Source organism: Tinamus guttatus, unplaced genomic scaffold, assembly GCF_059628265.1.
Source record: "Tinamus guttatus ecotype Peru unplaced genomic scaffold, ASM5962826v1 Tinamus_guttatus_pri_ptg000213l, whole genome shotgun sequence".
Taxonomy (NCBI): domain Eukaryota; kingdom Metazoa; phylum Chordata; class Aves; order Tinamiformes; family Tinamidae; genus Tinamus; species Tinamus guttatus.
The window spans coordinates 12,866,054-12,888,873 of NW_028288747.1; the positions used below are offsets into that span (position 1 = coordinate 12,866,054).

General features: G+C 41.7%; 1 protein-coding gene across 1 annotated transcript; it reads right to left on the reverse strand.

The window, feature by feature from the left end:
- Window positions 1-614: 614 nt before the first annotated feature.
- KLF3 (KLF transcription factor 3) lies at window positions 615-21,528 on the reverse strand. Its single transcript, XM_088524782.1, has 6 exons — window positions 21,437-21,528; window positions 14,637-14,733; window positions 7,724-8,219; window positions 7,154-7,304; window positions 2,815-2,975; window positions 615-1,608 (listed from the first exon to the last, which is right to left on the reverse strand). Exons 2-6 carry the CDS (start codon window positions 14,691-14,693, stop codon window positions 1,427-1,429), a joined length of 1,047 nt encoding a protein of 348 aa, XP_088380908.1. The 5' UTR covers window positions 14,694-14,733; window positions 21,437-21,528; the 3' UTR covers window positions 615-1,426.
- Between the last annotated feature and the right edge of the window lie 1,292 nt (window positions 21,529-22,820).

The window sequence follows — 22,820 nt, forward strand, 5'->3', positions numbered from 1 at the left end:
AAACCTCAGTGGTGTGCAAGAGCCTAGACAAATACATCCCATTTTCTTGTGCTGCCACCAAATCTGCCAGCTAACGAAGACAGAAACTTCCTCTGTGGGCTCCAAAGGCCAGAACATTTCTAGGGCCAACTGCAGGTTGCTTGAATTCGGTTTATTTATGTTTTATCTCTTGAGTTGCACTTGTTAATTGACATGGGATTTATGACTTGCTGATGTGACATTTTAATGCAAGACACATGCGAAGGAAGGCTCAGTCCAACACTGAGACACTGACAAGGTCACAAACCAAGAGGTATCAAATGGACGGTTTGGTACAAGCCTTTTTTTTTCCTTTCCTTTTTTTTTTTTTACCCAAAACAGATACATGACTTAGTTTCTCATTAGAAGTGCTTCGTATTTGATGCCATCTTATCATAAAAATATTGTGAATTAATAACTTTAAATACTGTAGTGTACTAAAGTGGCACTCGCACCAATACACTTGAGAGCATTTTTGATATGACAACTGCTATTTTTGAGGTATGGCAAAGAGAAAAAAAATACTTAGAGTACAGGAAATGTAGGGGAGTGATTATAGAGGGATAGTCTATATCCCTGAAATGAGGTGTGGTAGGTTTCTATGAATATAATTTAATGCCATGTTATAGGAAAGTACCGTGTGTGTTCCATCCGTACAGTCACACAACAAACAGACAGAAAGTGTCACACGAGGTCTTCATTTAACAAATCCACCAGGGCACTATGCAGTAAAGACAAGGTTATATACTACACTATAATACAGAGGACAGAGGAGATTGGTTTAACCATACAACTCTATGTATAGCTCAATTTCTGTTGATTTTTCTTCTTGACTGAGGTAAGCAATACTAGGATTCAATTATACTTTCGGCAAAGTAATTATGCTGATTAGATGAATTTTACCTAGGATTTCCAAATCAGGTGTCTTTCTATAACTATATTAACCATACTGCAGAAACCAATGAGGTTGGGAGCATCCATTCATTGCATTGTTGAGCATAAAATGAGAGTGCATCCTCTACGGGGTACATAAATAAAGTCTCTGGCAAGGTCTAGCATTCTGGATATTCAATAATATTTACTACTTTATCAGTATATGCTGGGTTGATTATGTGAAGAAACCAACAAAAGCTGTTAGTTCACAACTTCCCTTATTTGCAAAGGAATACATTAAACATACTGTCTGCTGAAAGGGTTTGCTTAGCATCCCCAGGAGAGAGAAAAAAAAAAAGTGTTCACATTCTTTAGGTCTGACCCGTGGCAAGGACATAGAAGGGTTAGATAAAATCTCTTACTGACCATATGTAAGCTTTAATGGTATAAACTCAGAGATTCAGGCCAGCTGAATCCACATTAAAATGCACATATAAAAAAAAAAAAAAGTGATGGGAGGCAGGGCAGAAGACAGTCAGACAAGCATGTGGCGTTTTCTGTGAAGAGCAAGATGGTCCGAACGTGAAAAGCTACGGTCACAGTCTGGGCATTGAAAAGGTTTGATTCCGGTATGCTTGCGGAAATGCCGTGTTAGTTCATCAGAACGAGCAAACTTCCATGTGCATCCCTCCCAAGTGCATTTGTATGGTTTTTCACCTAGAAAAAGAAACACAGGATTGGGGGCTTAAGGCAGGAACATATCCATAATTTAACAAAGTTATCCCATTGTCTTCTCCAATTCCAGTTAGTTCTTTCATGCTTACCCAAAAAACCTTCAACCAGCACGGTGCTATGGAGTGCTCTGCAGTGTGCAGTCAAAATTCACAGATCAAAAAATTGTTTCCTGTCACAACTTCATCTTGTTATTGTCTCTCTGTTCCTCCCTTTGCCATATTAGCACTTGTTTTGTCTCATCAAGCCCAGCAGTGCAAAGGTTTAAACATTTGTTCAAGTATTTTCAAAAACAGAACCTCATATTGCAAATTACTTGGGGAAAAAGGGCTGTTTCTACCATTCAACACAGCAGGCTGACAACTGCCTCTGACCTCTTAAAGTTACCCTAGTAAATATAAACGGTACCACTATCACAAGTAGTTCAAATTAAAATCTCTCTCAATAATTACATGTGATCCTCATTCTCATTGAGCTGCCAGTCAGGTGAAGGGCTGGCTTGTGTACAGATGTGACAGAGGTAGGAACTGAACTTAATTTTACCTAGAAGTATCTCGTGTCTTTGTAAAAATCTAGGATATACACGCATACACATGTGTGTGGATTCATAAATATACACACATACATACTGCATGTGAAGGTGAACATACCTGCAGAATAGAGATGGGGAGATCCTTTTTGTAGGGCTTGCTGAGCAAAGAGCACTAAGAAAAGCACTCAGAAAATGGCACTATCAGACCAATGGTTAGCTTGTCTGCAAGGCCTGACCTGTTTATATTTGGCACATGGTCCAGACTTTTGTAAACGGGCTACTCCCATGGAAGTCTCACTCAAATTTCAGAGTGATTTAAGTACTGAGGTCCTGCAGTTTGACTAACTTGGTGTTTTCAGGGTGTACAGAGTAATCTGCAAGTAAGCGGAAAGAAAAAGAGCAAAGAGCCAGTACGTGCAGAGCATACCAGCATGCACCACGACCCTGCTTTGGCTCAAAATCTCTTGCTGTGGGCTCTTCCTGCTGCATCTTCTTTCTTTCTCCTGGCCTACAATTATACCCAGAACACTGCCACATCTAATATATGTCATTTTATTATTTAATCCTGTGGCAATCCATTGACCAGCACAAACTAAAAGCTTAGTCTACACTTTTGACCATATAGACTTGATGAGAGACAAGCAGAGCAGTGCTCAAACCTGTGTGCGTTCTTCTGTGAGCCTTCAGGTGGGAGCTCTTAGTGTAGACCTTGTTGCAGCCTTCGTAGTCACACCGGTGTATCCTGCGTTTCCTTTGTGTGTCTGGCGATTCCACAGGTAAAGGTCTCTTTCCCGGCTGCACAATAACTGAAGGGTGATTCCTGTGAAGTCAGATTGAATGTTAAAATTGAAAAATATTTTGCACAGCAAACCTCAGCTAAGATGACTCATGACAGAGCCCTTTATTCACCACCACTGTCTCTTGGCAGAAAGAACAACATTACACGCGTGTCGAAAAATTCAAGAGGGTTTAGCAAGTTTCATGGACCGTAGCAGTCATGTTTTTAAATGTTTACTCACTTTGTGGCACGATACAGCCAGTTTTACTGATTGCGAGGTTGGGCATCATTTTTTTAAACTTAACAGGAGGAGAAAATTAAAAAAACCCCTCCAATTCTTGTTTCTCGGGCAAACCTAGGTCTCCCAAACGAATCGGTCTGTAATTGGAAACAGCCTTCCCGTGCTATGCAAGAAAGCGTATCTGGAGGCCGCGCTGGATCGTTGTTGTTCCAGCCGCTCCTCCTGCAGCGATCGAGCGTTTCCTGTGTGGGGCTGGCGCAGGGTGCGGCCGGCGGCGCGGCTGGGCAGCTCGTGAGGCGCGCCCAGCCCGCACACCACCCACAGGATGTCTGCGCCCAGCCCGCCTCCACAAACAGCCCTCCCGCGCCCAGCCGCAGGTGCCGCGCAGGTACGACACCTTCGCGAGCGGCTGCAGGTGAGCAGCAAAAACCCCTGCGTCCACGCGCGTGGAAACGCAGGCGGCCGTTGAGGAGGTGTCAGCAATGGGCCGTTTGGGTTCACGCAGTGCCCAGGCTTCAGAACTGGGTATAACCTCGACTCTTTCTTCACTGTCCATGTTAGGAAAAGGAAGCAAAGAGGTTTTTCAAAAACCTAAGAGGCATTACAAATCGGACAGCTTCACAAAGTAATACCTTTCAACTGACTGTCAGGTTTTTATTAGCACTTTTTGATATCTTTTAGCTTTTAGCTGAAATATGATATACGCAGGTATTAGCAATCCCTGTTGAAAAACAGCTCTTCCATCTTGACAGAAATAAATCCTCTAGAATTCTAGTCTTTTCTCAGTTGCCCTATTTCACATTTCTTATAGATCCAATTAAATTTAGGGACACAAGGGTTTTAACTGAAGCAAGTTCCTTTAGGACCTGCTTTTCGGCAATGTTCAATGCCTACTCCTCTCAACAAAACCAAGGGCGTGTACTCAAGGTCCTTTGGTTTGAAAGAAGCAGGCTTATCAGGCACAACAAAGAACATCTCATGTACGATTTAACCAGAAAAATACCCTCAATTACACTTCACAGCAGCACTGTGGAACTTACTGATGTTGGAAAAGTTTCTTTCTGCTATTCGGTTATTCATTCTCTTATCAGAGTTACAAGTCTCAAATTTTTTCTTAGATTTTCTCTGACTGTTGAATGACGGTAGGTATGTACTCTTCAAGCACATATTAAATATAGCTAAAAATACTGTAATGGCAGGAAATCAAAGACAGTGACATATGTATACGTATTCTTAAATAAGCAAGGCAGTCTTTTAGCTTCTAAAGAAAATGCCTCTCTCAGGCAGTGCTCGGCTGTAAATTTGCTGCATACTACTCTGTCTCTTGGGGCAACCAGAGCCAGCCTAGGTTTTGGCCTCTACATATGGAGGCTTATTCTGGAGACAGGAACTTCTGGAAAAATGGAGAAAAGGAATATTAGCACTATTCTACTTGTGACGGCTTTTGGTCTAAGGACACGTCAATAAGGTACTCAGAATTCATCTCCATCTCATCTTCCCTTTAGAGGAAAGGTGGTTTGTAAGACTACAGAATCTTACCAACGATCAGATAGGAGGTGACAGCTTAAAAAAAAAAAGAATAAAAGATAAGCTTATGCCAAAAATTAGAATATACGACCCCAAAATAAGTTTATCCATTACTCATTATAGTTCCATTACTTCTCACAGAACTCAATACAAATTCGTGACAGTGTAACCATGTGAGCATCATTTTAAAAAGAAGGAAACATATCTTCCAAAAATCATATTACAATTTACATAAGCAACCTGCCCGCTTCCTTTACCAATACACCCTACTATGTTGGCATCATAAGCATGACTTAGACTTACACTCGCACGGACACATAATATTAAAGATGCTTACTACCTAAAATTTCCTTAAAAAAAAATCTGCATAGTTATGTCAATTATTAGCCATGTCAGAAAGCCCAGCAAGAATTCCTACAGAAATGCCATCAACACTATATATGTGATGTGTATATCAAAAACTGATTCAAGTTTACTATCAGTCGCTTAAAAGTGAGACTTTTCTGTATGCCTCCTTCATGTGGCTTAATGTGTTTCAATAGTGTACTTTGGGCAGCAGGAACCTATGGAAAATGATAAAAGGAAACATTCCATAACTAAGGCTCACCATGCAGAAACAAGGGTTTGATGAAACTGTGAGACAACAGGAATTGTTTCCAAACTTTAAGCTTCCAATTGAATAATCTAGTGTTTTTTTAGATGATGAAAAGGTAAAACTTTCCATCTACAGTCTGCCTGTCGTAGATCAACGGCAGATGCAAAGGGCTCACTTTAGGAAAGAGCAGGAAGAGCTCTCCAGGCCAGCTAGAAAACATCAGAAGTCATTTCAATGGGACGGCAGCATCTCCAGAAACGTGACACCCAGAAGAGAAGATGCTTGGGAAAGATGGCCCACTCAAAGGTTTTTGTAGCAATGCTACTACAAGATAGATCAAATGTTGTGCTCCTCACTCCATGAAGGGGTTTCCTGTGGAAAATGGACTCACTGGGAAATAGCTGAGGCAAATCACCAACGCAGGTGGTGCCTGTGCAAGCCTCAGCCCCGGAGGAAGGGTGTGGTGTAAGCGTGAACAGCACTTACTGGTTTGCTCCTGCTACAGAGGCCTAACAAAGAACAAAAGTAAACTGCAGCGCTGCATAGCCCTGACCTGGGAGAAGGCAGTTCAAGCACAGACCAACCCGACTGCTGTATGTGGCAGCAGGTCCATTACAGAAGATAAGCAATCAGCCTAGTAAACACAGAGACTTACTAATTTATTGTATGTTTATTGTACTAAAGCATGTAAGGTTATTTTTAAATAAACAGCATTCTGCTTTATGAAAGCGAGCTGGCCAGCAGTTAACTCTGGTGTTTTCTGCAAGAGGCAGGAAAGGTGCGAGTACTGCACTCAATGCAGGAACAGGGGATTGCAAGGAGACTGCAGCCTGGCATCGTGTGCACCCTGGCTGGACACGTGAAGACCAGGGGGCTCCCTACGAGAGGGCCATGGACTCCGCTGGGCAGTGCCCCTGGTCACGCAGAGACGATGCCGGCAGGAGGAGAGGGCTCCCTTTGGAAGGAAGCAGCACTGCCAGCCCCCGGCTCCTCTGAACAGTTCTGTGCTCCCACACTCACACGCTGGCCTGGGGTCCTTCTTCCCCACCCCAAGAGGTGAGGCCCATGTCGCCGCTCCGAAGGAGCTGCTCCATTGGGCTGTGGAGGGCAGTGCCTGCTGCTTGGGCAGGACCATAGGCTGGACGCCAGGCCATTCTGTGACTTTGGCAGAAAATTTCAGAATTGTCCCTAAGAAATCAGGAAATGGAGGGGTGGCCGTGGTTCCTTAGGTATTTCCTGAGATATTCTTACTTCTGCCAGTTCCAGTAATTTCTTGCTTCTTGTTCCTTATCCTTGCTCTGCCTTCTGCAAATAGGACTGTTTGAACCCTGATTAGTTCTGCTATCCCATTCATGAAGCAGCTCCAGTAACAGTTGTGCCAGAGCAGATGAGTTGGTCCTGGGAGTGGAAACAAGGGGCTGGGGAGGAGAGAGAGCTGCAGAAACTAGTTAAGTTGCCAAAAGAAACATCCATGGAACAGTGGTCTCTGGTAAATATGAAATTTCACTGATTATACAAAGAACTTGTAGGCCTGAAGGATTTCTTTCCACTGAGTAGCCAAGGCTTATTAAAAGACAGAGCAGTCCTCCAAGAGAAAGAAAAGTCACAAGAATATATTTTTAAAAAATATTTCAAGAGACAAAAATAGAGATAGCAGTTTGAAATGGGCTTGCAATATTTTTCCAACTTGCTCTTGTTTTTTCATAAAGAGGTAGCACTGGCTTTTTTGGTGTGTATTTTGTCACATGTTCTAAACCACAGCAATTCTCCCTTCCCTCCAAAATCAGTAGCCGCCCCCCGCCCAGTGAACTTCATTTCACTCCTCTGCTGATTTTGGAACTGTCATTGACTACTTACTCTTGCAACATAACTTGCTGGGGAGACAACGAGGTCATCACAGGAGGTGATATTTGTTCAGGATAGAAGTCAGTCTTGGATGGTTCACTTCCTGGTTCTACTTTAATTGCTTTCTTCAGTGCAGGTTTTTCAAATGACTCAATGACAGGCACTATTGTGGGGACGGTAAGAGAGGGAAGGCAAGAGATGAAAAACACTCCATTGTGTAAATAAAGAATATGGGTAAAAATCTAGAGTTAAAGCCAAAAGATCCCCCAGCCACTTTATATTTAGCGCCATAATGTATATTAAAACACAGAGCCTCCCAATCTCCTGATGAATTAGAATTCCAATTCTCATCTTCATCAGTTCAAATCTCAGGAGGGCTCCTAACCCGCACAGCTTTACACAGGTACAAACTAGAATAAAATCTGGTATGTCTGGGGAAATACTCACATAGCAAGTTATATGCACGCATATTTTAGAAGGACTAAAAGGAATCAGGCTTCCTTTCCCTAAAATGTTGAAGAACTCACCAGGGGGGGCCCGAATATAGCTGTTTTGGTGGGAGGCAGCTCCGCTGGTACCCACCTGGCACGCTGGTGGGGCTCTCCATCTCCTCTGGCAGCACTGTGGACACCATGATGGGCTGCTGGAGGTGGGGCGCGTACATGAAGGGCACGGGCTGCACCACGACGGGCTGGATGACCGGGAGCAGCCCGGGGCTGCGCAGGCCGTGGCGTGACAGCGCGGCGGCCATGACGGGCGGGATGGTTATGGGCATGGAAATGGGCTGCACTCCCGGGGGTGACGGCGTGAATTTGCTGATGGGGGAGCTGGGGGTGGAGAGCGCCAGTGCCGGGGACGCTCTCCTGTGCACAGGTGGGAACTTGAGTGGGGACGGAGAGCTCGCCGTGGAGGGCGGCGAGCTCCGCTTGTTCACTGTGAGGTCCACCGGCTCCACCTGGATCCCGTTCGAGAGTCCGTCAGCGCCGGGGTAGAACTTGCTGTGCAACATGCCCGGTGTAGAATAAATGACGCTGTATTTGTTTGGCTTTATTTGGTCCATGTAATTGGATGGGTATGACTGTGAGAAGGAGAGGAAATGGGGGAAAAAAATCATCAACACAGCACACACACACACACAAGTGCATGGCAGTTAGTAAAACTGAGGCAAAATTAAAGATTTCCAGAAGGCATTTTAATGTGCTTTTAAAACAAAAGCATATTAAATAAAGGGCAATATTTTTCATAAAGTTATTCAAGTGCTGATATTTCAGAATATCAGAATATGCCTCAAGGCATATTCAACTCTTTCTTCTTTAAAGAAGTGTTTTTCATTAAGCTGCACATATCTAACTAATGTGATGGATACATCGTACTACCCCCCAGTACAAAAGTACCAACTGAAATCAAGCAAGACACCAATAAACTGGACCTAGAACTGCAGGTAGCGAATCTCAATCAGCTGAACAGGTAATTAATTGGTCAAGTGATCAGGTGATGAAGTAATTGTAAACCAAACTTCACAACCTTCACTAGAACAGGAAATTACATATCTGAGCTCTATGAGCAGTAAAAAATATAAAACTGAACTAATTAAACAGTAGGTGAGTAAGAAAAAAAAAAGGTACAACAGTTAAATGCTACATTTATTTTTCTGGAGAAAGGTAATAAAAGGTAACTATGCACAGTCTGGCTTTGGAAAACTGAGCAATCTAGTCGAGAGAAAAAAGATCTGGCATGCTGGATAAATATTACTGTCAATTAGTGGTAGTTAGCAATTCTCATTACAAGATCACTCGAAGCCCAAAGCTAATCTTAACCTAAATGATGATGACCCTATTTTAGTAAAATTATTTTCTGAAAACCAAGAAATATTAGCATATGTTGCAGAGTGTATGATTAAAGCACTACCCAAATCACCTTTGCATTTAAAAGAGATTTTAAATACCTTACTAACAGATAACTTACTGTAGAAGGTGCTATGCTCATCTAACATAGTAGAAGGATGTGGTGTGCACAACCAACTCTGTTTTTAGCCCCTAGACCTCGTAAATTTTATGAAATAAAACACTGTCTTTGTATCCTGAGTAAAGCCTCACACTAAGGCTAAACATTTTCCTGCCAACAAAGGCATCTTAATTCTTTAGCACTAAACAGATCCAAGAAAATGGGATAAAATATCTTCAAGATTTGGTTTCAGAGACAAAGGTTGGAAGCATTAAACTATTACACTTTTAAACAATCACTTCCATTACATTTCTAAATGCAAAAATGGCACTTAGAAGAGAACTATGTGGACTATGTGGATAGTAATAAAGCTTTTCTTAAAATTATTTCTTCCAATATTAATTATGACATTAAAAACACTGAAATTTTATTTAATGTATCTTCTTTGGACTGTTGTTGCAAATTCAATCAGTAAAAAAATCTAGCTTTTTTTTGGCAATTGGTTATTCAGAATTCTACTGAAACGGCTTTATTGCAAGCAATCCTGAGTGAAATGCAAGACAAGTTGCAGGAACTCTCCAGCACTAATGAGCCAAGCGATAATGAGAATTATTAGGAATTCAAGAGATCAAAGTTACTGGATATTGATACAGTTTAATATTTAACATTTAATATTTAACAGCATCTAATATCTACTAAACCTGAGCCAAGTTACGGATGTAAGCAGAAATTCAAACACCAAATGCATTGGAGATACTGAGCACCTCTGTCAGAACTGCCGTTATTGGTCTGGAGTACAAAGTCTACTGAGCTCCAGCAAACCGTGCAAGCCTCCCACAGCACAACTGAGCACTGGTGTCTCTGCAATTTTGCAAGTTTGTCAGGGATGGTCACCAGGTCACTATATACAAACATTTCTTTCATTTTGTGAGGCATGCCCTGGTGTTGGTGAATGTGCACTTTTCATCCAACTGAAGTGCTCTTATATTCAAATAAAAGTTACCTGAAAATAATAACACTGATGGTCTTTAAATAGTTTTTAGGGTATCACAGCCTGCAAGATTCATGCACAACCAGGGCCTTAAAAAATCTTGCACTTTTTAACAAGTTTGGTCTTCTGAAAACTACTGTTAGAAAGAAGAAGAGCAGAAAAGACTACAAAATCTGAATCTCCAGGAACATCTTCAGGAAACTCATTCTGCTAAATAAAGAAGTATCTGCTAGCTGCACCCTTACTATTAAAAGTTATCCTCTTTCAAATCTTCCATTAACATTAAACTTGTGTTAGATACTTATCAACCTATTAAAATGTTGTGCAAAAAAACCCAAGTAAAATAAATTTAGACAAGCAAGAAACTGTTTTCAAGAATTAAGAAGAAAACAATTATGTTTATAAAAAGTGAGTATCTTAGGGACCTGGTATTACCCCATATGTCTTGCATTATTTTGCATAAAAGGTTCTCATTGCAGCTAAGTTGGCACAAATTTAACACACATCAGCTGTTTTTTATTGTAGTTTGCAAAAGCTAAATCATTATTCCAAGCTTTTTTTCCTTCTGAGATTTTAACTGTCACATTTCTGTTTGAACTGCAGATAGCAAGTCATGATTATAAAAATAGGGCCACAAGTTATTTTCTTTACAGGAATAAATATGAAAAGTTTATAATCTGAGCTGGCAGGAAGACCACCTCCCTGCATTTCTGTGAACAGGCCTCTTGCATTTCTGTGAACAGAGAGGGAAAAAAAAAAGGAATTTCTGGAACTGATTTGTGCATGTTGTTATTATTATTATTAGGTATTGGTATTGGGCCAAAAATGGTGAAAAGGATTCAAAGGAAAGGAGCTGTCACCAGCAACGTGACAGATGAAACAATCTGCCTGCTGGGTGGAGTGCCCTTTTGCTTCACCATCAGTGAAGGGTGGCTGAAACCCTCTCTTAGTTTGGAACAAGCCACTTGTATCTCACCAACCCTGTGATTAAGCTTCCTGTGTCTTTTGGCACAGCAAAGCTTCGCTATCCATCTCCCTGGGCGATGGAGCAGTCGCCATTCGGTTGACAGGTAGCCCCCATCTGCAACACTATGAAGTATCTGACATTAGCAATACTAACATATGAATAAGCTAACATTTAATGCTGATTAGAAGCATTTGGGTGAAACAATGCAAAATTAGCTATTGTTGCTCTGTTTGCTCGAAATATTTAAGCTGACACATTTCCCTTTAGCATCTACTGTGGGAATTTGCACTGTATATAGAGTTTGGTCTGACTTGGTTTAAAAAAAATTTCCCAATCTCCTGTAACTTCTTCTTTGATGAAAAATCTCTGTGCATACCAGGATGTCACAGCAGTAAATCATTATAAGGGTGCAGGATTGTATTTCAGTACGTATTTCTGTGCAGTCTACAACTGGGCCTTACCAAACAATTCATTTCCTTTTCCCTACTGTTTGTCTAGAATAAAATCTCCAGCACTGAAACCACAAAGAGACTGGAAAATAAATTCAAGCAACTTCTGTTATTTTTGAGGCATCTTTTGAAAACATGTGGGTGTTTCACACAATTAAATTCATAGTTCAGGAAAGAGAAGGAATCACCATACTTTTCCTCTTGACAATCTGTCAAGAATAAAGACTGGCCATATATGTGAAAAACAAACCTTTCACTACTTTGGCTAACCAAAAGAATGCTGCTTCCATAAGGTAACATTACAAAGCACTGAGGAAGCACCAATCTGATTTAATTCTAATTTGCTAAATTTTGTTAAATCTACCACAGTGAAACACCTTTTTTGTTTGTTTTACAGCCTAGCAGATTTTGAAACAATTATTCAAGACTTTTATCAACTATCAAACCCAAAGCCTTTAACTTTAAAAGTCTAACTACTGTCTTGCAAAAACAGACAATGATGCAGTTTACCTACTTACACAAGTTGTCAAATCAGTATCATACTAGAGAATGAGCAAGATTTAACTCATGTAGTAAACAGATGAACAAATCATTCTCACCACGTGAAATTCATATTCTAGTTGTGTTAGTGACTCACCATCTCAGGTAGCACGTACCACTTTGCCTTAAAAATGGGTGAAGGAAACAGTTTGGGGGACCGACTGAAGGGAAGCAAAAACCCTGCTTACTTCAATTCATGAAGAAAGGTAACAGCACATTAAAAAACAGCTTCTGTCATGGCATGGTCACTTCTACTCATCTCAATTTTTAAAATGCTCACAGTGAATCCTTAGGTAGGACTGAGATGACTATTTCTTTAGGAGCTATCATAAAATATACTTGATAGTTCGATTTGATAAATAGAATGAGCTGTTGGTAGAGTGATGAAATACCCTATATGCAAGCTTCAGTCACATGAGAAGTGTATTTAATCCTTTCAGCCACACACCCTGAAACGTAGTGGTGTCAAAACTATAATTTGTTTGCGTCTCCCACTCCAACCAGTGGGGTTTTTTTAGAGACAAGTTTTGTACCTACAGTCTATGCTCATAGAGTTTATTATTGAAACAAGTCAAATAATTAACCATTCCTAACAAGCTTTATTTTGTTCGATCTCTATTGATACTCTCAAAATGACAGATACAATACAAATAAATCCTGATTTTAAAAGGCTTAGAGTGATGTCAGTCCACAGCGATGCTCCACAGCGACCTCCAAAAAGAAGTCATACTGATGACTCCTCAAGAGAAGGTCACGAAAACTAACAGCCTGGGTGACTGTTACCCTTTGCCATCTTCTCCCCATCCTGAGACCTGCTCCCTTCCTTTAAAGGTGTTTGCAGAGCAGCTTTGGCTGAGTGGTCCTCGGCAGCCAGGCTCCGAGGAAACCACCCACCCTCCTGGGAGGTGCAAGGAGGCCAGGACCTCAAGGGCTTGGGGTGAAACAACCAGTGCAGGAGCAGAGTAAAATGCTCTGCATAGTCTCTAGTGGCTAGTAAGTGGCCTAGGATATGCAAGGTATCTCCACAGGTCCAACGCATGGAAGGTGCTACACAGCCACATGTAGCACCTGGCATGTGCAACTCCTCCTTCACCCTCCCCGCTGGGGCAGGGCCTGTTGGTGCCTTCCCTGGCCGTCCTGCAGGAGGACTGACCCTAACCGTTTTGCACACACACGTGGCTGTCTGGAGCTGGATCCTGACCTTGCGTGCACCGTGCCCAGCCACCGCAGAGCCTCCGTCGGGAGCTGGCGGTGGATGCGCACAAAGGACAGCTCACGGAGTCTCTGCAGCCATTCTCTGTCATTAGTGTAATGACAGCTCCTTTACTGGGGATGTGGCCTATTTTCTGCCTTTGACAAAAACAATTAAATATCCTTAAATAATCTTAGGTAATCACTGTTTACCTTAATAAGAAGCTGCAACAATTATGATTGATAGGACAAGCAGACTGACCAATGCCAATGTACCTTCCTGCTTGATAAAGCGTCAACACACGTCCTCAGAAGAAATAAGGAAACCTCATGCAAATCAAATTGTAATTTATGATTTATATAAAATTTAGCCATGATCACATGCTCTTAACAGCACCAGAGAGATATGACTGTTTACAGACACATTTAACTTTATGGCAATTATTCTACATTTTAAATAACTAAGCAGCAAAACTTCCACCGAAAGATGAGTTCATAGCATGAATATAATGCACTCTAATCTATGCACAATGACTCCACAATATTAATGGCTGAGCCTTTCTACAGGTGTGGTTTCACGTTACCCGTAATCTGACCTAATTGCAGGCTACCCCTGAGATGGGAGGTCCTGTTCCCTCTCCCTTCCCCCTGCCATTGCTTTAGGTTGAGGAGCTGCAGAACAAGTCAGATCAGCTTCCTGATCTGACAAAAATAGTGTTTTTTTTTTCCTAGTGGGTTACCTGTATTGACCACTCAATGAGCTGATGCAAATGCCCCAGGTCATTCTGCCTGCAAACCATGGCTAGACCTCAGGCAAAGGACATGGTGGGAGCACAAAGCTGGGTGGGAAGGAGGAGAACCAGAATCTCTCCTTTTTGGGAAGCTGCACAGAGGAAGCACAGGTGGGACAACTGCCCCCTCAGGCAGTGCTTCCTCGGCAGCACAGACCAAAGCAGTTCTCACTCTTGCTTATCAGACTCTTTGCTGAGCTGACCCTGAGCACCAAATCGATAAAAATTAACACACACACACACAAAAAAAAAAGTCTACCTTCCTCTTTTCTCCCCTCATTCCTCCTCCACTGCCTTGCTTCTCCCAGGGTAAGGCAATTTAATTAGCTTACCTGGAGAAGGTACCTGCTTCGCCGTTTGCAAGGGTGAGGAATACCTAGGCGCTCTCCCCCCGCTCTGAGGATGGGAGCAGTAGCAGGAAGGACAGGGCATATCCTCTAGGGACAGTGAATTCATAAACTAAAAATGGCTGCCTAGAATGTGACTCTGATGGCCCTAAAAGCAAAATGTAGCTTCGTGGCAGCTCCTGAAGTAGGTCAATACCTACAAAAATCTTGGCACAAACTTAAAGGTGGAAAATTATAGCATAATCACAATGGTTAAAATATCTTAAAAGTCTTACCACTGAAACAGGTTCCATGGCCTCTTGCTTGATAGGGACTGGGTCAAACATTAGCATCTTTTTTATTTGGCTTTCGTGGCGCCTCTGATGTCCTGGTCTACAAGGGAAAGACAATGTTTTAGAAAAGTGTTGGAAAGTCCAGAATCCACTTTCTGATTTGGAGAAAACTTACTATTTTGTCAGACTGAATACTTAGCTATATCTAAGGTATCTTTTAAATTATTTGACAGCATTTCATTTAAGATATTTCAGTTATCACAGCTTAACTCTTTCCCAGTTGCCACTGAAGCCAAGGGACACCTGCTGTCTTTAACAGAAGTTAATTTGAATTTTTGCAGTGCACAGCAGCACATCAAGGCCACAGTATTCTCAACTCTCACTTGCTGTCAGTGTGGAAAGCACCACCTCATGGTTCAGACCATGATTTTTCAACAGCGCTCCAGCTTGAGAACAACTTGTTTAGCTGACAGTGGAGTGAACTGGTTCTGGAGAGCCTGCCCTTCCCCTCAGGGTCTGGGCAAAAAAGCTGAAGCTATCTGGTACAGTGGCACTGAAATCGGTGCAAAAGGAGGGCAATTAAGAATGAGGGCTAATTTGGAGAGGTGCATGTGATGTGCTGCAGCGACCTCCCATAAAGCCATACCTCAGTTATATCCCTGAAGGAACAGATTTACCGACAAGGCAACAGCCATTTGTGCTAACTGAGCAAACTCAACATTTCAAAACAATCTGGAGGTTATTCTGTGCAGCCTCAGGTGTTTCTTCCTATCATTTTCTGCTTGTCCAGCTGTAGCTTATTCTGAACTGCCTGAGATAAAAGCATGTAGTGTAAAGCATATTAGAGCTTAACTATCATATTGTATCTCTGCCATGGTCAGCTTGGGAAGAAATGTGAAGGAGAGGAGAAAGAGGAGGAGGAGGAGACAGCTCTGGGGTGGCCCAGAAAGAGCCCAGAGAAAAGCTGAGGGAGGTGAAGGCACCCTGTCCCAACGACAGCTGGGTGTTGATCCTGTCTTTAAAAATTTCCTGGGATTACACATATTATGAGCAAGTTCTGCTCATGCACCCTACCCTGCAAAGCTCTGCCTAGACACTGCGTAGGGTGCGAGGACATCACACAGACCCAGCTGCCACCAGCAGGTGGCACTGGAAAGAAACCAGTGCGAATGCTCCCACAGGCCCACCTGAGCACAGCAGGCACAGCACCGTGCTTCTAAGAAGGACTCTTGTAATTTTTTATCAATTCTAAATTCTTATGGCCAGAAAATTCTCCCAGAGATTTCAATTAAATGTCTAAGACATACCTACTTCAAATGAGAACATTTCTAATAAGCCTACACTAATGAACAGTCTTGCAACATTTAATTGTCATATGTGTTTATAGGTAAGGAATTGGTGAGAACTTTCAAAGGAAGATGGCATGAGTTATTCTAAGTCAATCATGGATTTGTGTGTGTGAACAAACCCTGATGACTTATAGAAAAATATTATAACAGTATCCTATTTGAATACTGGAAATAAAGCTGGTTTATTTCTAAAAAGTAAATAAAAGTATCTTCATAATTCCTCTTACCAAAGTTAATGGCTTGATAAAACCAACTGCAAAAATAAAGTGAAACCAAAAGAGTATCTCAATGAGGTTTCCATTTTAAATTTAAAATATTGTTTTATTAAGTATTTTAAATATGTGGTAAGATGTTGAGAATGAACTATGTTATTTTTCTTTGAACCAAGTTTTTAACAATTCTGTTCTCTTGATGTATATTTTAGATATTAAAAATATTTACAGTAAAATGCAACCTTTTAGACCTTATATATAAGAATATGTAACTACTTGCTCAGGTTTCCAGAAACTCTCAATTTTTAGTTCAAATGTTCATAGATAAAGTGGCACACCAACTCTTTTAGCCAGTTAAAAGGAAGAAAGAAAGTAGTTCTAAGTAAGCCATCACACTCCCAGGTTTTTCTTTCTGTCACTTTGTGGTTTTACAATTGGATTTTCTTCAATTCAAGAGTTATTTCTTTTCTCCTTCTTCTTCAAGAAAGTGTGTGAAAGACACTTGATATGCATTTCTCATGTCACGTTACATATTTGAGTGTTTCCTGAAGGCCTCTAAATTACTGTGCAGGAGTTGGACTGACATTGAAAATAGAAAGTGTACTGCACTGAGCAAAAGCGAAAGAATAGTTCTCAATCTTTGTCACTTGCAGTCATCTAAGAACAGTAGAGGAAAATGTTACTTTTTTTGCTGTCCCACAGTACAGAAATTGAGCATTCCTTTAACATACATTACTCTTCAGAGGTAGGTCTCTCTCCCAGCTTGATAATAAGTGGAAACAGATTTTCAAGAAAACGAAAAGAGTTAATACATGGTGCTTGGTTCTGTAGGTCCAGACTGGAGGGTCAGATCCTGACCCTGTGGAAGCTGACACAGCTGCTACGCTTGCTACAGTAGAAGCCAGCTTTGGGTCTGGCATTTAAAATTTAGCTCAGAATGACACTTTCCCAAGACTACAAATAAACCCATGAAACAATCTTCTTTGCATTTAAAAAGAAGCCTTTGCAAATCGATCACTTGGCCCTGTTCACTAGCAGGAAAATGTAAACACACATGTACACACATGCACAAATAAAGCGTGCTACTTTCAATTAAAAAAAGCCTGCTACTCAAAAAATTCTCAATCTCTCTCTGCTAAATGTTTGAGAAGGGGGCAATAGGGAAAGCAAACAGTGTTATCTGTTTCTATTACAGAGGAATGAAAAACAGTTGGGTTCTACTGTACACACTTGATTTCATAATGTACTTGTTTGAAAGCCCATAAATTGTTTAGTAAATACAATTAATTACTGGAAAATTGAAGCACCGACTCTCATTCCTGAGGTGCCCCAAAGAAAGAAGTAGGAAGACAACAATACATTTATACTAAGCGTCCTAAAAAATAGAGCCTTTGTCTTTCACATATTGTATAAACTGTTTTACATTATAAGGTTTTTTTAATGTGGGTTAAAAAAGATTTAAAATGCACGTAATCTGAAACTAAATAATTAACTGCAATCCAGTAGGCAAACATTCCACCATTTTTTTTTTGCTCCCTTCTCTCTCTCTCTGCTAACAAGCCGCCCAGTTTTACTTTCTTGCCTCCTCCCATCCACTCCACCCTGTGGATCTCTGCCAAGGCAGTCCAACTTGTCCAAACAGGACATGGCTTTTGATAAGGTTTTGCTCACACCCTGTACTTCAGAAAGACAAATGAAGCAATTGGTTTTTGTATGCAAATAAGGACAGGTGCAAGGTAAAGTCCAGGCAAAGTCCCTCACCATTTTCAGAGCTGAAGTCCAGCAAAAACAGTAAGCTAGAAAAATATAAACTCTGCCCCTTAATAATTAAAGGAACTATTTCTTTAAAGATGATCCAATATGCAGCAAATTATCCCTTCCAAAAGGAATGTTTATCACCAGAATAGTTATTTTTTCTGTCCAGATGGGAGATTTCTTGACATTAATTCCCTGGTATGGTGTGATAGATGCAAGTAAATGAAAGCTTAAAGATGCTTATATTCTCTGACAATTCTTTGCACAGATTATCCACTGTGGCTGAAATGAACTGAACAACTAAAGAAGGGCCCCAGACGACACATCCGTAGTGCAGAACAGCTGCAGAAAAGCAACTGCAGTGCAGCTACTGCAGGCTGCTCTGGGCACTACCTTCAAGGTCCACCAGCTCTGAAGACCTGTTATGAAAGGAAAGGGTGGGGTGGAGGGCCCGTCTTGACTAACTGCAAATCCTCCCTCCAGCACAGAGCTCTCACCACCCCCCTGCCAGAGCAGAGACCTGACACCACTGGCAGTGGACAGGGGGGTGGTGACCGTAACTTCTGCCCCTGTCCTGAACAAAGCCATGCGTGGAGCTTGTTTTCTCAATCCCTGTGCCTGAGGAAGCACAAGGAATGCTGCCCTGTGGTACAGGGAGGCTTGGCAGCTTCCAAGCAGTACTGCTACTGTTAGTATAATTACAAAATTTAGCAGATGTCATTGCGTTATGAGAGTTGCATGAGCGTCTCCCACAAAGATGCTGCAGATCTATCCAGCCGCCAACGCAAGCGACGTGGCCAGAGTGCTTTGGTCTGAGCCCTTTGAAACTTACTCCGCTGTTCTGAAACTATTACTTCTTCTGGGAGCCTCAAGCCAAACTTCCCCTGATGTTAAGGAGAAGTGATATTCTGATACTATATCAGAAAGCTCCACTGATGAAATCCAAACGGTGGGGAGGCTTTGTGGAGCTGGCTGAGGAATATTCTCCAGTGCAACCTCAAAAGACAGTCAGATGTAGAAAAACAATGAGTTTCTGGCAACAGGACTCCCAGGAAGGGGTCAAAGACATGTTTACCAGAGCTGGCGACAGGATTTGTTTGCACTTACAGTACCAGTTGCTCCTCAGGACCTGAGTCAGCAAAAAAAAAAGCTCCATGGACTTTAATGGGAAGTAAGCAAGTGCTTAACTGCACTGGGCCTCAAAATAGCAGCAGGCAAAGAAACTCTCAAGTTCAGCACAGCAGCTGGATTCAGTTGAAGCAAGCAAGAGCAGAGGAAGGAATGAAGGCCTGGACACAGCGCAGGCCGAATGAAACACATCAGCCCCCAAAAAGACTAGTGGGAAAACTGTAAAGCACTAGCACAGCAAGAAAGAGCTTTCCTATGCAGCAGCCTTCTCTGATGGTTTATTCCCTGCATTTCAATTGAAAAAAGGGAGTAACCATTGAAAATGTTGGGACATGGAGTTAAAAAAATAAAAGTGATACCAATGCAAGATATGATCTCAGCTAAAAGTTTTGCTTTTTAGGTATAAAGAAAAATAATATTTTGTTCAACAACAATATTTCATTTAGATTTCATTGAGTTGTGCCACTTAAAAAAATGCAGAAATTCCAGAGAGAGCAATGTTGCATCTTAAAGGAGTAACTGGACTAGATGACCTCAAGAGGTCATCTAATATGCTTTTAAATAAGAGACTTCAGTTCTTTCAATCAGAATTATTATTTTGTAAACCTTCATAGTTAAATGTTCCACTTCGGTGTGACAAAACCCTTTTTTTGCCCTTTCTGCATAATAAGGAATCTCAGCTTATTTATGTTTTATATTGACCTGAAAATCTTTTACTTTTCTACTTTCAGAACTGCAAGCAAGCTGAAATATCTGGTATTTTGCACAATTGTGCATCCTGACTTTGCTGACGTCACTTTGTTTGACCTAGAACTACTCTGACATAATCATTTATCAGCTGCGTAGCAGACTAATCAGCATTCAATGAAGTTTGCGACAACGCTTTTGCAGGCTCGTTGAAGCTACATGCCTGAAAACAGACATCTCGTATGCAAAAGTCCTAGGCAAGAAGTCTGTACAGTGCTCCTAGAACATGTCACTTCCACCAAGGAAACATGGACCCTATGTAAACCCTGTTCAGTCCTTGGCTCTACATTTAGTGAACCTAAAGGGGAGTGAAAGAAAAGACGGTGAGGCACCTCCATTAGACAATATTCTCCCTTATCAGGGCCGACTGCTGTCTGGTTTCCTGTTTCAAGCTACTGCTTAAAAGGAGAAACAGTCTAGTGAGGAGAAAAGATCAGAGTTTGAAAACAAGCAAAGTATATGGAATGGTATGACGATCTTCCCCTTACAAACTGGACTTTGCTTTTTGTTTGTGGTTGTGTTTGTTTTTAAGGGGTTAATTTTGAAGATAATTTTACAGGGAAAATATAAAATCTTATTCATCACATCTAAAAAGGAATGAGAGAAAATACTGTTTACTACTGCATAGGGTTCTACTATTTGATCAAGCACGAGACAGAGATTTAACAGTTTTAACTGGATTGGGCAGAAGAAAGAAATTTCAAATCCTGAAGTAAGAAAGTATACATTTATAAATAATGGTGTAAGTTCACAGTTTGAATCAGAATTTGAACGTAGGGCAGATGTCCACGAACTTCTGTGCATATAAGGGAAGGGAAGAGTATAGTGGGTACCAATGAGACTGCGATCAAAGCAGCTTAGACTCCTTAGGAAATTCTGGTCTGCCTCTGTGTATGAAGTTTGTCAGTAAAACACTGACTTCATGAGGGGCAGACAACACAGATTTATTTTCCCTTGATTTTTACCTTGTTTAGTATTTAAAAACCTGCTGTAGCTTTATGTTTCTAGTTGGTGGTTGCGTGCCTACACTTTTTTTTACCTCAAGAGATATCCACCATGGCTACCAAAACCACAAAAGCAAGTCTCAGATCAAGTGAGCTCTTAATAGGGAAGGGTTAAATCGCTTCAGAAACCAACTCTGCCAAACTTCATATTCTGGATTGGAAGCAACTAGCCTTGGAATGAAAACACAAAGCTTCAGTGCTGACAGAATAAAAGACCTTTAAAAGATCTCCTGTTAGCAGTGTTAATTAATATTAAAAAGTTGGTTTATAAGCTTGTTATAACTTTAATCTCGGTCTGAGATTTTGTAAGAGTTCTGGTTACTGAAAGTGTGAGCCACAATTTTTTTTTTACATTTATGATTTACCACATTTACTGCAATTACACACTAGTTTTAAATATTAAACTACAGTTAAATGCAATACTTTTTTTCTGTCGTTGGAAAAATGTTTAAATATGATTGAAATTGTGTGCAAATTAACACCCTCAGAATTAAAAGATATTTACTCAGACTCTACTGAGTAGCCTCATGAACAGTACTCTAAAACAAACAGAAAAACAATTACGTAAAATAACCAAGAGCAACAAAAACAATGAATGAATAACTTACCAAAACTGTGTGGCCAAACACCACTTCCTATCTGGATTTCTGAAGGGAAAAGAAACAAATTGACATAAGGACATGCACATAGTCTGCACTTAGTAAAAATAACTTTTCATATATAATTAAGCACTTGAAAGGAAATTCATACACGTTTCTGATAGGACTTAGGGCACTTGCAATGAGCACAAACAACTGATATTTGGCATCTGACACAGCAGCTGCAAAACAAAAAATGTTACTTAAAGAAATGAATGAAATAAAAAAGGAGTAGAATAAAAGGGTGGAAGCATTAAGTGTATTTGAGTGTATACTCAAAACATGCATATTGCAGCACATCAGTGACAGTGAGGAAGAAATGCATTTTCTTGCATCTTGCATTTTCATCCGTGGCCTGATGCAAAGCCCACTGAAGTAAATGCAGTTGCAGAGTTCCTTCTCCTGGTTTGGCTGAGCTTTGGCTAAGGTTCTCGGCCAAAGGTTCTTCTGCAGACAGACTCAGAGCAACAGAAAGATCTATGTTCTCTTTTTGAATTTTCTCCTGATGTTTCTCTATGCCTGCCTGTCACAGGGAAGGGGGGAAAGTGAGGGCTAAGGCAAATATAAAACTAGGAGTAAAAAATTAAAAAGATCATTTTTATTCCTGCAAATACTCCTTCAAAAATGTAAAATACAAACTATCCATACCTACTCATTCCAAAAAGTGAGGCATCAGTGTCTCATTTTTTGTGTTAAATTTGGAAGACAGTGAACTCCCTAACTCAGATGATGGAGAAACTCATGTTCCTTCCAAGGTGTGAGCTCTCATGAGGATAAGATGTGCGAGGTGCCCCAGGTGGCTGCACGGCTGGGATGGGACAGGAGCTGCCACTCTTAGAGACATGAGCCCACGAAGGTGGCTTCTCACGGGGCTCGTGCTGCCCTTGCGCCCGTTCCCCGCCATGTTTGGCACCGCATGGGGCTATCCCAACCCGGCAGGCGTTTGAGCACACAAACCAGGCGGGCTCTTTTCCAGAGAGCCGAGCACAAGTTTCTGGCAAAGTGGCTCTTTGGCTCATGCCCTGCTGGAGCAGAGGGGCCGCGCGCTCAAGGTTAACTCCAGTGCGCCGCGACAGGGCAGGAGGCACCGCAGCCGCGTGGGCGAGAGGGTGGCCAGGCGCGAGGGGCCTGGCCGGGCGCGAGGGGCCCGGTGGGGCGGCCCAGGGCCCAGGACAGGAAAGCGCAGCACACATGCCACCAGGAATGCGTGACGCAAGCCCCAGCCTTGAAACAAAGAACAGGAAACAGCTCTGCTGGCCGCCGCGCAGTGCTGGAGGAAAGCGAGCGCAGCGCGAGGTTTGGGCGGCCCTCCCTGACCCCGCGCGGCCGCAGCGGCAGCTGGAGCCGCACAGCA

What these genes read in the sequence shown, in the direction of transcription:
- KLF3 (XM_088524782.1), bottom strand. Translation starts at nt 14,693, where the DNA reads ATGCTAATGTTTGACCCAGTCCCTATCAAGCAAGAGGCCATGGAACCT. An exon ending in CAGCAAGTTATGTTGCAAGA is followed by an intron (nt 2,976 to 7,153) that starts GTAAGTAGTCAA and finishes CTGACTTCACAG; the next exon opens with GAATCACCCTTCAGTTATTG. An exon ending in TCACAGAAGAACGCACACAG is followed by an intron (nt 1,609 to 2,814) that starts GTTTGAGCACTG and finishes TTCTTTTTCTAG; the next exon opens with GTGAAAAACCATACAAATGC.